The 16130-nt window shown below is 38.3% G+C and overlaps 1 protein-coding gene across 1 annotated transcript in view; it reads right to left on the minus strand.

The window, feature by feature from the left end:
- The window catches only part of RAB1A (RAB1A, member RAS oncogene family), a 30636-nt gene extending 17163 nt beyond the window's left edge, over nt 1–13473 (minus strand). Inside the window, exon 1 of the mRNA XM_059187836.1 lies at nt 13230–13473. Within this exon, the coding sequence (XP_059043819.1) occupies nt 13230–13252 (23 nt within the window). The 5' untranslated portion in view covers nt 13253–13473. The remainder of the gene's footprint in view (nt 1–13229) is intronic.
- Between the last annotated feature and the right edge of the window lie 2657 nt (nt 13474–16130).

Consider the following 16130-nt stretch of genomic DNA (forward strand, 5'->3'; position numbering starts at 1 on the left):
GTATAGAAGGAATCAGAGAAGTAGAAACGTAACCACTGAAGGCAAAATCCACTGGTGAATGCTAAAAGTTGTGAATGAAACTTTAAGGAAAAACAGGATATTTACATGGCCTCAAAGTATGTCCCCCCAAATACTTACTGCAGTGGTGGCTTTAATGTATGTCCACCAATTCTTTGAACTGGACTTAATTCCATTTTGTTGAGTGTGGGCACTTAATGACTGCTTTCTAAGCATACGGAAAGGGAAATACAGTAACTTTACAATGGAGAAACCTGACAGACACCACTTAACTAAGTGATTAAGGTGAGTATCACCAAGAATAAGTCATCCTGATATCATGTATGCTCTGATATGATGTAGTGAGTAGAGTGCTTCACCTCTACAATATCTTTCCCAAAGTCCATAACCCCAGTTCAATTATGAGAAAACATCAGACAAATCCAAATTGAAGGACATTCTACAAAATACCTAAAAGTACTCTTCAGAAGTGTCAAGACCATGAAAAACAGACTGAGAAACTCACAGACTGATGGACGCTAATACATAGGACAACTAAATACAATATGGCATCCTGGACTAGATTCTGCAAAAGAAAATGGACATTAAAAAAAAAACTGAAGAAACTGTAATAAAAGTCTATAGTTTAGTTAATAATGTACCAATGTTAATTTCTTAATTTTGATAAATGTACCTTGGTATGAAAGATGTTAATATTAGAGGAAGCTAGGTGAAGGGTATACAGGAATTCTCTGTACTATTTTTACAACTCTTCTATAAATCTAAATTTATTTCAAAATAAAAAGGTTTTAAAAAAAAACAATGTATGAGGACATTAGTTAAATGGGTACAAAACAAAAAGCTCTTTGAAAAGTTAGCTCCTGATATTTTTTAAAGAGACATATATTTTGTGTTTTCTCGAGTTAAATCAACAAATCATGTATCTGCTATAATCGATAAAATAAAATCTTAACAGCTGCTTTTGAGGAACAAGAATTTTTTTCAGGGAAAACTCTTATAAGCTGCTTGAACCTGGAACAACACAAGCAGATAATACTTTTAATTTAAAGAGGAAACGATTAGTGAGAAAACTAAGAAAGTTACAGTAAGACTAACATAGATTAAGGCTAGACAGAAAGGGGTAGATTTGGGGAAATTAACAGCCTTTAACAACTGGATTGTGGGGCAAAAATAAACCAAGTGAAAAATTTTTTGCTATCAGTTTCTCCTGTAATTCAATCCATGGTCTATTTTAGTAATATTGGAGATTCTTTATTTCCATTATTTAAGATTTGGACATAATCTTGATACTATCATTTTTGCATGCAAGCACTAACAGAAAATTTTCTGTACCTTTAAAAAAGACGCTACTGAGAGAGTATGATGCATTATACTAATGCTACTGTGAGAGTATTAAGCATTGTACTTTTAAAAAGTAACTAAAATAAACTTTGGTTCAAAACTGTACTTAGGTAAAATGGTTTCCTTCTCATGAAGTTACCAAACTGCATACATAAAATATGTAGTAAGGCATTAATCTGCTTATGTCTGAATCTAAAATGCTACTGGTGGGGCACCTGGGTGGTTCAGTTGGTTAAGCGGCTGCCTTCAGCTCAGGTCACCATACCAGGGTCCTGGGACTGATGCCTGCATCGGGCTCCCTGCTCAGTGGAGAGCCTGCATCTCTTTCTCCCTCTGCCTGCTGCTCTGCTTACTTGTGCTCTCTCTCTCTCTCTGGCAAATAAATAAATAAAATCTTAAAAAAAATAACGTAAAATAAAATGCTACTGGAAATTCTAAAATCTCTAAAAAGACTGTTTATGTGAAACACTCTGATGTGAAAAAATTACATTTTATTTAGTATAACTCATTTCACATGTTTATTTTTTTAAATTTTCACATACATAAAAATATGGGGGGAATGGATACTTCCAAATGTTAGGATTACAATTGATATTTTCTTTATACTTTTTTCAAAGTCTGCAGTAAGCTCTTATTACTCTTCTAACAAAAAAAATGTTGAGGAGGAAAAAGTGTAAATTAGAGGGTTTTTCAAAGACTTCACACCTTTGCAAATTTGTTCAGTGTATAACTGTCGTAACAGAAATGATTTCTAAGTAGGTAGAGAGTAGGATTGAGGTTATAAGCCGATAGGACTGGCACATACCCAATACAGTCACAAGTATAAGAAATCAACTTTTTGGGTTAAATGAAAAACATTTTTTTCTTCTTTTATGAAATAAAATTTATCAGATACAGTTCACATGTCAGTGAATATTTTATAAAGGAAAGTTGACTGACACTAACAAACTTTCATCACCCCAACCTTTGGAAGGAAGAAAAGACAAAAGTAAAACAGTGGAGGACTATAACAAAGTTGTTTTTATCCACGCAGTACCCCCAAAATACAAAATTCATAACATCACCTACATTATAAATATACCTTAGAAAAGGCCTACTATTTTCAAAAGTTCAGTGGAAAGTAAATTTGTTTTTTATCTGCAAATTCACTTGCATGATGGGAATGTTATTTTTACCTTTTTATAAATATCATACTTGAGAATAGCCTAAAACTAAGCTCACATATAAAATTTAAAACAGGGCGCCTGTGTGGCTCAATGGTTAAGCGTCAGACTTCAGCTCAGGTCATGGTCCCAGAGTCCTGGGATCCAGCCCCACATTAAGCTTCCCGCAGTTCTCCCTCTTCCACTCCCCCTGCTTGTGTTCCCCTTCTCGCTGACATTCTGTCAACAAATAAATAAAAACTAAAACAAAATTATGACTATGATATCATGACACAGTGGCCAAATTTTAATTCACTATTAAACTATACACTATTAGACTTTGGGGTATAGAATGATTAATTAAAATTTTGGGCTGCAGTTAATTGTGACTAACATCCACTTTTCTTCCTCACTCATTTTAAGTATGCTCCACAGAAAAGAATTCAAAACTGACCATCAGGCTGGAGAAAAGAGGTAAGAACTTTTCATTCCTTCACATGTTTCTACATTGTTTGAATTTTATAAAGCACATATTAATTACTTTGAGGGTTACACTAAGTAAAATAAACCTCCAGCTATGGACAAAAGCAGTCTATTAGTCAAAATAAACAGTCAAAATAATCAATTATCAAGAATCTGAGAGTACAAGAGCCATTCCTCCAAATTTAAGGAAATAGCCAAGCAATTCTTTAAAAACTGTCCCCATAACCTACTCCTAAAGGTTACACATTTTTGATATTTAGAGACAATCACTTTTTCCAGGTTCCACTTTAGCTCTGTTTAGAACAGTGTTCTAAAAATTTGAAGCAGGAATTCAGAAAGTGAAGAAAAGTTTGGTAGTGCTAAAGAAGTCCCAAGTCATTCAAGTGGACAAGAAAGTAGATAGATGGTCTCACAACCTATATAACAAATATTTGCTGAAAACTATGCCAGGGAGGAGGTGTGTTATCCTCCACCTCTTCTACCTCTCAAAGCTTGCGTGGGTTTTAGAGCTGGAAAGACCTGTATTTGAATCCAGACTCCATCACATACTAGCTGTCAGATCTTGAGGCAAGGTACTCATTCCCTACCATGAGCCTCAATTTCCTCATCTGTAAGAAATTCCATTAGTACCCTCTATCATCCAGTTAAGCTTCTTGTCAGGAATAGAAGTAATAAGAATTAGGCATTAGAAATATTTAGGAATAATGCCTCTAAAACCTGTAGCACAGTATCTTGTCACAATACAGGAGCACAGTAAGTGGCTATTACTATTATTATTATTCCTTTCTCCAAACTGCAAGGTAACTTGATGAAAACCGTCAAGTGTTTTGACAAAAACTTTGAAGCTATTTATTCAAGCTTCTGTTCAAATAGCTGACAAAATATCATGAGTTCACTACTGAAATCTAAAGCGAAAGTTTAAAAATTACGCAACTAACAGTGTTTAAGTACTATGATCACACCAGTCACAACTCCCAAAGCCTAGTAACACATAAAAGAGTAACAGGGTCTGCAGCAATTGTGCCCTCTCCAGCAAAAGAAAGACAGTTCTCTGCTTCACCTGCTTTTACTCACAGAAAAATGTCCATGACTTCTTAGGCCCCAAGTGTCAATATTCAAGAACAAGCAGGAGGGTAGAAAAACTGAGAATGGAAGCAATAATTAACTTCAAGCCTAAAGAAGCTTTAAATATCAACCCAGCACAAGATGTGAAGAAAATCAAAGACCATAACATGTACCTTATAACATGTACTTCACAAACCCTTAACATTTCTAAAAAGACCTCTCTAATCATGAATTTTAAAACAAACGGACCACAGAAATGTTAGTCACTTAATTAACTGGCTCAAATTTTAAATTCCTGGAGTTAAGCACACACACTAAATCAGAAAAAACATACTATGACTGTGAAATCACAGGCCCTTGAGTTAAAATTCCAATTCTGCTATTTACTCTGAAAGCCCTTAGGCAAGCCATTTAACTCTTCTCTGCCTCTGTTTCCCCATCTCTAAAACTAGGACACTATTTCTTCATGGGACTGAGAGAAAGAATTTACATACATAAAATTTATAGCTGGTGGTAACAACTCAAATTCTTAATTGTTGACCACATCCCACTACTAGCACCAAGGGTTCTGGAAAATCCCGCTGCTCAACAGTGCTCTGTTACCCTCCAGCTAAATCAAACCTTCTGTTAATAATAGAAATCACAGGCCTTTTCTCTAAATCTTTTGCACTATTTTGCCACTATATTCTTTGAAAGTATCACAAGATTTAGTCTGTGCTGGGGCGCCTGGGTGGCTCAGTGGGTTGGGCCACTGCCTTCGGCTCAGGTCGTGATCTCAGGGTCCTGGGATCGAGTCCCGCATCGGGCTTTCTGCTTGGCGGGGAGCCTGCTTCCCTCCCTCTCTCTCTCTCTCTGCCTGCCTCTCCATCTACTTGTGATTTCTCTCTGTCAAATAAATACATAAAAAATCTTAAAAAAAAAAAAAAAGATTTAGTCTGTGCTAATGCTATGATACTGATTATACTTGTCTGAGCATGAGTCATGTTCTTAACTAATTGGTAAGGACCTGGGAGCAGAGTCCATGTTTCATAATAAAAAAAACACAACAAAAACCCCCCAACCCTTAGCATAATCTTTACTGGTGACAGAGAAAAAGCTGGCTGTTTTCTTTATCAAGCTTTCTTCTAAGATTAAATTAACTCTGAGTGTGTGTGCCTGTGTGTGCACACATATACACACATATATGTACACATTTACTGAAGATTTTTAAAAAATCTGTACTGAAAAACTGTTAGACAAAAACAGACACAATTGTGTGATGATTAATCATGTGTGAGAAAAGCTATAAAACTGAAACCACTTGCCATTTACATTTATTCTAACATCCTTTATTAGATTATACATGTCAAATAACATCTGCATAGTACTGTACAGTTTACTTTGGAGACTCAGAACTGAAGTGGTACTAATCACATGTTTTGGATAAAGAAACAGGCTCAAAAATCACAAATAACTTGCAGAGGTAAGTGGCAGGCTGAACTTAAACCTAGGGTTTATAACTCCAAATGAGTTTTTTATCATACCACTTTCCTTCAATGATTTATTTTATATACTTAGATGATAAAAATGTAAGTTAAATCATAAATATAAAAACCTATCAGAATGAAATCAAACCATCTATGAACTGGCACACAGGACCTGACCAAATATAAAGAAAAGTGTGATTTACTGTTTAAATTAACTTAGAACATTTGCATTAGTAGAGAATAAGTTAGCTCAGCTCAAAAAGCATGGTAAATTTTAGAGTTCAGAATTCATTAGCTTTTAATAAGTGATGAACCAACTGCGCCTCATGAAGACAGGTGCTACCAATCTACAAATAGAGCACTAAATAACTACCCACAGCATGTATTTCACAAAGCTGCTCCAAATGTCCTTTTGTAAACCTAGCTATTCAACTATTTTTATAAGTTCCATCAAAAGCTTAAGACTATATTAAACTTGGTTAGGCATTTATTCTAACTATATCCATATGCATTCTGAGGTAGTAAAGATACTAAAGAGATGACCTATTGCTCTTCATGAGAACACTAATGGTCTGTGAAGTTAGTATGCCTCTGTTTCAAGGCTCTTGGAAAACTTGGAAAACAAGACTCATGTATTAAAAACTTAATGAGAAACAGAAAGGCAGCATTTTAAAAAAAGAAAAAGAACAGAACAGGTCATCAAAATAAAGCGTGCCCAAACACATCTCACATTTTAAAACTAATTAGTTTAGAATACCAGATTTTAAATCATTTTCAGGTTTGCACTTTTATGCAAAATGCATGAGCATGTATGCATAAAGAAACAGGTTCACAGAGTTAATCAAATGCTCCTAGGAATACATAACCATAAATGGGTTAAGAATAACTGCCCTAGGGGCGCCTGGGTGGCTCAGTGGGTTAAAGCCTCAGCCTTCGGCTCAGGTCATGATCCCAGGGTCCTAGGATTGAGCCCCACATTGGGCTCTCTGCTCTGCAGGCAGCCTGCTTCCTCCTCTCTCTCTCTCTCTCTCTGCCTGCCTCTCTGCCTACTTGTGATCTCTGTCTGTCAAATAAATAAATAAAATCTTAAAAAAAAAAAAAAGATTAACTGCCCTATATATCCAAAGAATACAAGAACACTAATTCAAAGGGATACATGCACCCCTATGTTTATAGCAGTATTTGTAATAGCCAAGATAAGGAAGCAGCCCAAGTGATCATCGATTGATGAATGGGCAAAAGATATATAAAATATGAATTTATATGTAATGGAATTTTATTCAGCCATAAAAAAAGAATGAAACCTTGCCATTTCAAACAACATGGATGGAGCTAAAGTATAATGCTAAGCAAAGTAAGTCAATCAGAGAAAGACAAATACCGTATGATTGCATTCATATGTAGAATGTAAAAACAAAACAAACAAGCAAAGGAAAAAAAATAAGAAGAGACAAATCAAGAAAGGGTTCTTAAATATAGAAAACAATCTGATGGTTACCAGAAGGGAGGGGAGTGGGAAATGGGTGAGATACGTGATAGGGATTAAGGAGTGAATTTGTTGTGATGAGCACCAGGTGATGTATGGAAGTGTTGAATTACCATATTGTACACCTGAAACTAATATAACACTGTTAAGAAACTAGCATTAAAATAAAAGCTTTAAAAAAGAATAATCACCCTCAATCAAGTTGTTGGAAAATATCTATAGGCAGAGTGGAAATAATAATTCCGTTTAAGTACTATTGTTATTCAAAGGAAATACATTCAGACAAGCAGAATCCATCACTCTTCTTGGACAACTTCAATTACATCATTCAACTTCATTTGTAAAGCTCCCTAGTTTGAAGGGCAGACTGCATTAAATACCCTGTGTAAAGACCTTATGCCAAGCAGCTAGCACACAGAGTAAGCACTTGTTCAATACTAGCTACTATTAAAAAATGATGTTTCCACATGTGCACAAAGGCACTTACATACAACACTTCTTGTCATAATTAGGAATCCACAAACAGGGAACAGAGTAAACTTAATCAGAACCTATCACAACCTTGGATTTAATAAAGCTGAGTGTTCTGGCCACCTGAGCCAACCAGTCACAAAATTACCAAGGAAAGCTTCATTTCCTACTTTTCCTTTGTACCCCATTTCTTTCATTTCTTTAATTATTAAAGTCAGTCAACACACCAACACTTGTTCTCTTGCTCCTCAAGGCTATTTTTTTTTTTCAAATATCACCCCACGATTACCATTTTATAATCTGAAACACAGAGCAGTTCCAAAGAAAAGCAAGACCTAGGGGTTCTTCCCTAAATTCTATTGTAGACATCAAAGAAGCAGTATCAGCTCCACCTTCTACAGGAAAACAGTGGAACAGTCTGACCACTCCCTTCTCCCTGCAAGATTAAAAAAAAAAAAAGGCTTTTTGCCTAACTCTATTACTAAAACTCCAAAATTGAGTTCAGACAGAGTGGTTTAAAAAACAAAACAAAACAAAAAACTGTAAGTGACACATCTAAAATATCTCATGTGCTGGCATCCTATACCCATTTTTTTGTTTATTTACACCTTGATACAAAGTATTTTATCGCAAATCTTAAAAAAAAAAATCTCAGGACCCCTGGGTGGCTCAGTGGGTTAAAGCCTCTGCCTTCCGCTCAGGTCATGATCCCAGCATCCTGGGATCTAGCCCTGCATTGGGCTCTCTGCTCAGCGGGGAGCCTGCTTCTCTCTCTCTCTCTGCCTGCCTCTGTGATTGTGATTTCTGTCTGTCAAATAAATAAATAAATAAAATCTTTAAAAAACAAACAAACAAAAAACTCGGGCCACCTGGGTGGCTGAGTGGGTTAAAGCCTCTGCTTTCCGATCAGGTCGTGATGGGAGTCCCACATCGGGCTCTCTGCTCAGCAGGAAGCCTGCTTCCTCCTCTCTGCCTGTCTCTCGGCCTACTTGTGATCTCTGTCAAATAAATAAATAAAAATCTTTAAAAAACACAAAAACAAAACTCAAAAACTTTAAAAAGGATTTTATTAGACTTTAAATATTTTCATATATTAGAGACAAAAGTAGATAACATTAGCAAAAAGAATCTATTCTTAATTAAAAATGAAATTATTACAACTACAAATAGAACTATCCTAAATTTGTAGTCAAAAGTGGCCAAGAAAACACATGTACACAAGGGACTGCTAAAAGGATGTGAATATAACAAAATGTTAGACCACAAATTACTGATTGCTTCCAGAATTAAAAAGACTGAACTAAGACATAAAATTACTTAAAAAGCAAAATTCTCTTCAAAAGTCAATTAAAGAGTTGTCAAGAGAACATCTGATTCTGAAGCTCTTCCATCTTTATTATTTTTTAAACATTAAAAATTTTATTTGGAATATGTAAAAAAAGTCAACTCTCATTATAACTTAATTATGAAAAAGAAATTTTTAAATGCAAAATTTCCGTCATCTTCAAATGATCTTGTAAGATCGTCTATTCACACAAAACTCTTTAAGATTCATTTTGCAGATTCTGTAGAGCGCCTAGAAACTTACACTACCTAAAGAATCATACTTGCTGATTCTCTACAGACATTAAGAAATCATATACCCTATGGTGAGAATACTGGTTATTCTTCTTTAAAATTTTCTGGATTTTTTCAAACCACTACCAACACCACCAAAACGTCATCAAGACAACCAACAAAAAGGCAACTTACTTTTAGTTGATTTATGCTTTTCTAATTAAAAAAGTTCTAAATAAAAATTCTATGACAGCCAATTATGACATACTTATTAATGAAATTATACTGACACACAGACAACAAAACTGATTAAGCTGCTTTTACAAATCCTTACCTTAAAAACAAATTAATTCAAAGCACACTGCTGGGGGGAAAAAAGTCAAATGTTCCTGAAGTCTACTATGATAGAAGGGCAAAGTTTAAAAGACTGACTAAATCTTGAGCCATAATCTTAAACATCACTCCAGAGCCATATTAAAAAACAAAATAAAACAAAACAATGCATTTACTATAAAATTTTTCTGCATTAAAGAACTACAGTTGATCCAAGTAGACTACTACAGTCCTTCCTATTACAGTTAACTGGAATATCCATGATAGGTAAACATACTTTATTAACACATTCCTTATAGATGAAGTAGCCAAAATGATTCCCTTGACACTAAAAAAAATCCACTAAAAGCTAATGGATTAGAAAAAATGTTTTTGGAATGAGAATAATGTTAAGCATTTCTCAACCAGTATGCTGAAATAATCACTGCCTGCTTCACCACCTAGCTCAGAAAATCAAAATCTTTCTTCATATCTCCAGAAAAATGAAAGCTCTGATCTTTTCCATCTTTCCACTATTCAGATCTCACTTTCAGTTGCTTTTTCTTTTTGTTTGTACCTGAAATTCAAACAAATCAGTCATTACCCTTAATTTCTACTATAAAGATAAGCCAGGGTTGTCTTTTCTCCCTATTAGCCAAATAACACAGAGAGTAGTCAAAGGGACAGCTTAAAATTTAACCTTTGACTGATGTATTTATCATCCTCACTCCCAAAACAAGCTTATAATTTAAAGATCATAAAGTAAATTCAATAAAAAAAGCTACCTCCAAGTAATCCTATGTCAACGAATAATCTAAAATCCTGTTTTTTTTTGAGAGAATCAAACCTCTTTTGTCAAGAACCCATTTTCATTACTAAATTCAGTGGCACCCATGAAGCAGTTTTAAATGTTTCTAAAAGGAATAAATTAGTAGATGATAACCAAAACCAAGGAATATTCAGATTGGACTTTTAAACATTATCTAGTATACTATCCCCCCTTCACATTAGCATATAAGCGTGTGCTGTAACACACATGTATTATAATATATAATATACCCAACATACACATAGCTATAAATGGTAGGTATTAAGACACATCATAGAATCATGAAAGGCACTCACCCATTAAAAGTTTCAATTTAAGAAAAATTTAAGATTTTAAAGTTCAGAACAAGGTATTAAAGTAAATAGACCTGTATTCGGTGATAAAACTCTAAGAATTTCTTTCCTTCTTTTCTCTATTTTCCAATTTTTCACTAATTACTTTTATGATGGTTAACAAACTTCATTAAAGACAGAATGAAAAAACTGCTGAGGTCACCTTGTTAAAAATCTGCCTGCTGGTTGCCCTTGTGACCTTCTCCAATAAAATATCCAGCACCTTTCCTCCAAATAATTTTCAGTAATGCTCTTCCAAAGGTTTTTCCAAACTCCTATTTTATAAATACAGTCTAGAATAGAAATATAGTAGGCCTGGTACTGGCTAAGTCAATGGCAGAACAAGTATAAAAATGATTTCTGGGTTTGGTTCTGTTAAGGTCATTAATCTGACCGATGGTTTGGCACGGTTTTACTTAAAAACTGCTATCACTGCCATTTATTAACAAGTCTTCCTTCCTCCCTCTTGAAAAATCCTCATTTCCCTACTACTTCTCTAAACCTATTGCTAATAATTCCCTCAGAAGTCTCTTTTCTATACATTTTTCCTGAACCCAACTGGCCAACCACAATCCTCCATCCTCCTCTGAAATCTTGTTGCTCCTATCTATCCTGCACATGTGGAAAAAACTAGATCTACTGGTATCTGACATATATAACTATCTATTTTCTATAGCCCATTTTAAACTCCTTGAGGGTAAGGATCATATTCCTAAATCCTAGCACTATAGGAATGTCATACGTGATAACGATGTATACCACTTAGAGTGCTCTTATGTTTTCTTTTACCTATACTAGAATTTCACAACTACCCTGATAGGAGTAACAACTCCTACTATCCTATTTTACAAAAGGAGAAACAAATTCAGAGGCTAATTTGTCATGGTTCTATTCAACTAATCCTAAAGATCTATTCATAGTAGTATATGTAGCAAATATAAGAAACTCCCTGAAAAGAGGAGGTTTACAAGTCTGCAAATCCATGTACTTTATTGCTGCCAGGAAAACCACCAAATTAGGGACCTCCCTGATCTCCCTAACCGTGCAAAACCAACTCTGTCCTCGGAGTCCTTGATAAATTAAAAACGGCCAGCATAGCAAATATGGCACTATGAGAACACTCAACTTCTTCTTCTTTTTTTTTTTTTTTTAAGATTTTTTCTTTATTTATCTGACAGAGATCACAAGTAGGCAGAGAGGCAGGCAGAGAGAGAGGAGGAAGCAGGCTACCTGCAGAGCAGAAAGCCCGATGTGGGGCTCGATCCCAGGACCCTGGGATCATGACCTGAGCCGAAGGCAGAGGCTCAACCCACTGAGCCACCCATGTGCCCCGAGAACACTCAACTTCTTAAAGTATATAAAATTTTAATGAAATACAGTGGCATCTGTTCAGTGCAAAGGGGGACATTTCGGCATCAAACCACGGTATTACAAAACTTGAAGTTAGAATGCATTTTGCAAGAGCCATGTGACACACACATGACAGTCAGCTAAACTGATGGGTGGACCTTTTAGGGGAAATGTTTAGCAGTAACTGACCAAAGGAGCAAATATACTCAGCTTTTAAAATACCGATTTTTACTTTAAAAAATAAGTAATCCCTCTTTCCCCCAAAGCCTTCCGATACTGAAGAAGCATACTAATCAAATCTCCAATTACTCATTAATTTATATACTAAACTGAAGGAGATTTTAAAGGGCCATTAAGGAGACCCCCACGAAGTCTTCCCAAGGAAAGTGAACACCAATTCCCAGGAAAGGTGTCAGGTGTGTCACATATGCTGTGGTGACTTCTTGAGTAAGCAAGAAAAAGAAATGCATTAACTTTTCATGACTCGTCATGGAACCTCACTCCCTATCTTTGAGCATTCAAGCAGGTAACCCAAAACCTACAGATGATAGAGCCCATTCGTTTCTCTTTCAACTTAACAGCAGTCGTCCTTTAATCTGATAATATCAGAAAAATGTTCCTAAGTCTTAGTTGTTATTTCTCGACCTACAGAAGACAAAATGACTTCAGTGTCCTCTAAAAAAAAATTCTCACAAATGTCCAGGTTTTCACGAAGGCAATGGGCCCCCTGAGTTCTTGAAGAGCTCCAGGAAATAACTTAAAAAACACTAAAAATTTAAAATCTCTTCTCACCATCTACTCATTCCCCCCAATCCCACGCAGTTCTGAAACGCATCCATATTACATGCAACCTGGCCGGAAGGGTAAAAGAATAGAGCCAACAAGCTCAAGATTTACAAGTAAAGCTGGTTTCCACCCTGACGATTCTGACAGCTCCGCAGAGTGCGGGCGCAGGGTCTGACAGTGCCCTCTAGGAGAGCTCTCCCACCCTAGCCTCTCCTCTTAAAAACAAGTCTTCCTTCAAAAGTCACTGCCTCCGCGTGAAGCTACCCCTTCCCACCGCCCCACCACCGACTCCCAAACGCCCCAACACCCTCGAAAGACTGCTCCTCCGCACCGGTCCGGCACTCAAGGCTTTCAACCTGACCCGTCCAGGCCCGGGCGGCTCACCCCTCCGGCCCGACCCCTCCCCTCCCCCCGGCCGCCCCTTCTCCGTCAGACAATGGGGCCCGGCTCCCGGCCGCCAGCATCTCCTGCCCTACGACCCTCACCTTACCGCAGCCGAGGCTCCCACCCCTGCCTCAGCCCTCCTCTCCCCCCTTAAGCTTTTCCAAGCTGGCCCACGGACCCAGCCGACCGGTGCTCTCCTGCACTCACTATTCGGGATTCATGCTGGACATGTCACTGCAGCTGCCGCCGCCGCCACCGCCGCCCTTGCTGCTGCAGCCTCCGCCCTGACTCTTCACGCCACGGGTAATCGAGGGAGAGGAATGATACAGGCTGTTCCGGGAGAGCAAACGTCTTTCCCCACTCCGTCCCCTTAGAACACAATCAGCAGCCGCCGCCACTCAGCTATCGCTTCCACCCAAAATGGCCGCCGGCGAACCAGGAAATAGGAAAGCCTTAAACCAAGGGGTCTTTACACAGCGCAGAGGGCGGCCTCACCGCGCGGCACGCCGGGAAAGAGAGTTCGAACACCCAGTGGGCGCTGAAGACCTACGGTGCGGCGCGGCAGCCAGGACTCAACTTCCCGCGAAACCCCGCGCTCCTGGTGCATGCGTATTTGAGAGCTTGTCGCCCGCCCCATTCCCCACTCTCTCACCTCCCCCTCTTGCCCCTCCCTGCTCCCCGCCCCGCTGACTCGCTGGCTAGGACTTCGCTCGGACTCCCCCTAGCGGATTGGCTAAGACCGAGCGGCCCTGGTGATGTCATCAGTGAGACGTGGCAGCCGGGCGAGTCAGCGCCCCAAGAGGGGGAGGAGGGGGAGTGGGGGAGAGAGGGCGGTGTCGGCCACGAACTGAGGATGGGGCGGGGGGTGATCTGGGGACTCCGAAGGGTGAGAAGAGATGGGTAGAAATCAAGGGACAGCCTGATAGCAGAGGCGGGGAAAGAAGGCCGGCCGGAGTGTACGCCCGGCGGGTCCTTCCGCCTGTGAGCCAGCCTGAAGCTTGAGCTTTCCTGCGGATCCCAGGACGTCGGCGATAAGGACTAAGGACGTAAGAGGAGTCGAGGGGCCTCTGTAGAGAACTTCAGGTCTCTGGAGAACATGAAGCTGTTCTTTCAGTTCTCTTCCTTACTCACCCAACCTCACTGGATCTGGTCACCGTCCAGTGTTGGCCACAGACCACACTACCAATTTCTGTTTTCATTTTTTACCATTCCCTTTCCCACGCGGCTCTGATGACCTCAGCCTCAATATTACAGGAGCCTCCGAATGGAGGCTGCCTCTCTTCTCTGCCCCAGACCCTTTGCACACATAGCCAGATTTCTCTTCCTGAAAAAGCACTTCCATCATGAACCCACAGTTTTCAATGGCTCCACTTTTCGGGGAAGCGATGCAGCGCGAAGTCAGCCAGAAATTTAAGATCATCTTGCCCTGGTCCCAGGCCTCAATTTGAACTGTAATTTTAGTTACTTAATGCTGAGCTGTTCTGCAAGATTGAAAAGTAATAAGCGAGGGAAAGAAGCTATTCATCACTACCTAGTGCCTAGAAACTCCGGGAGTAATAACATTTATAAAACCAAATAGTGTTAACTCTCTTTAATCAGCTCAGGAATTTAAATCTCCACTAAACGTTAACATATTATCTTGGGTTATTTAATTGCAAAGGGCATAGTATAATACATTGTCCAAAGTTTATCTTCCAACTTATCCTAAGAACCAAGAAATTATCTCCCAAGAGTGATTGCAAAATCACTTTAAATTCTCGTGACACTATAATATAAAAAGAAAGCAGTTATTATTACCCACTTAGTAACTATACTCCTTAAACCCCAAATGCCACCATGTGCCTTTGCTGACAACCTCATCAAACAGCACACTAGCATTCTTTCACATGATACTGGCTTCTGAAATGAATACGGTCACCACACCAGAAGTACCCTGAATGGATCAATGACAGACATCCCCCCCAAAAAAATTATTACTCTGGACTCTTATCCCTTCTTGCTTACTGTGATTTCACAGAAGAAAAACTCAGAATCTCCAAAGAACTTAACCTGAAATAAAAAATGGTTTGTTAACTTGTCTCTCCCCTTAGGAAGTACCCACTAAACCTCCTTTAATTATCTATTTCCTTTCCCAATAAAGAGTTACCTCCTAATTACTTTTAACTTCATTGAGAGAGTATTTGTAAGAATTAAATAAAACAGTACAAAGCATAAAACACCATAACTTTGGGGCACTTAACATTACCTTTCTCCTTCCCCTAACTCCCCTGGAGTTTAAATGCATGTGCTATGTACCAAGAACAGAACATTTCAGATCTTGGTAATGGTGGTGTGATATGTGAGGAGATCAGAGGCAGCTTAGCCTGGGAATGGTGGATGGTCCTTTCCTATCTGCTAGTACAACTTATGTCATTCACATTAAGATTTCCTCCCCAAGGGGCGCCTGGGTGGCTCAGCCAGCCCCGCATCAGGCTCTCTGCTCAGCAGGGAGCCTGCTTCCCCCCTCTCTCTCTGCCTGCCTCGCTGCCTGCTTGTCGTCTCTGTCAAATAAATAAATAAAATCTTAAAAAAAAAAAAAGATTTCCTCCCCAAACCGAGTTTGTCAGTTTTGCTGATTCAAACTTCAATATATTTTATGTTTAGGTGTTTAAGAATGACTGCTTTTGTAGTTCAGATTAATAACTCAGAATAATTTATTAAACTAGCATTTTTCTCTTGGCTGCCCCATCGCTGAATCAGAATTTTCCTAGGACTATTTGTCCACTTATTCTTTGGCTCATTCTTTTCTTCATTTCTTTTTTCTTCTTTCCTTTCTTCTGGTCTGCCATTCTTCCTTTTTTCATTTATCAAATATTTATGACTGGGTATGTAATAAGTGTGTCTGGAACTTGTACTTAGAACCATGAACAATACAAAGGTGAGTGATTACATCTCTCTGTCTGCAAGGCCTGTAGGGGAAAATGCAAAAAATACATTTAAATGATATGAAGTGTATAGGGACAGAAATCAGGTCAGTGTTTGCCAGGAACTAGGAATGTGAAGAGGGAATTGTCTACAAAGTGACACAATGGAACTTTTTGGTTTCTCTAAAATATTGTATAGCTTCAT

The sequence above is a fragment of the Mustela lutreola genome, chromosome 9 (genome assembly GCF_030435805.1).
Source record: "Mustela lutreola isolate mMusLut2 chromosome 9, mMusLut2.pri, whole genome shotgun sequence".
Classification (NCBI taxonomy): domain Eukaryota; kingdom Metazoa; phylum Chordata; class Mammalia; order Carnivora; family Mustelidae; genus Mustela; species Mustela lutreola.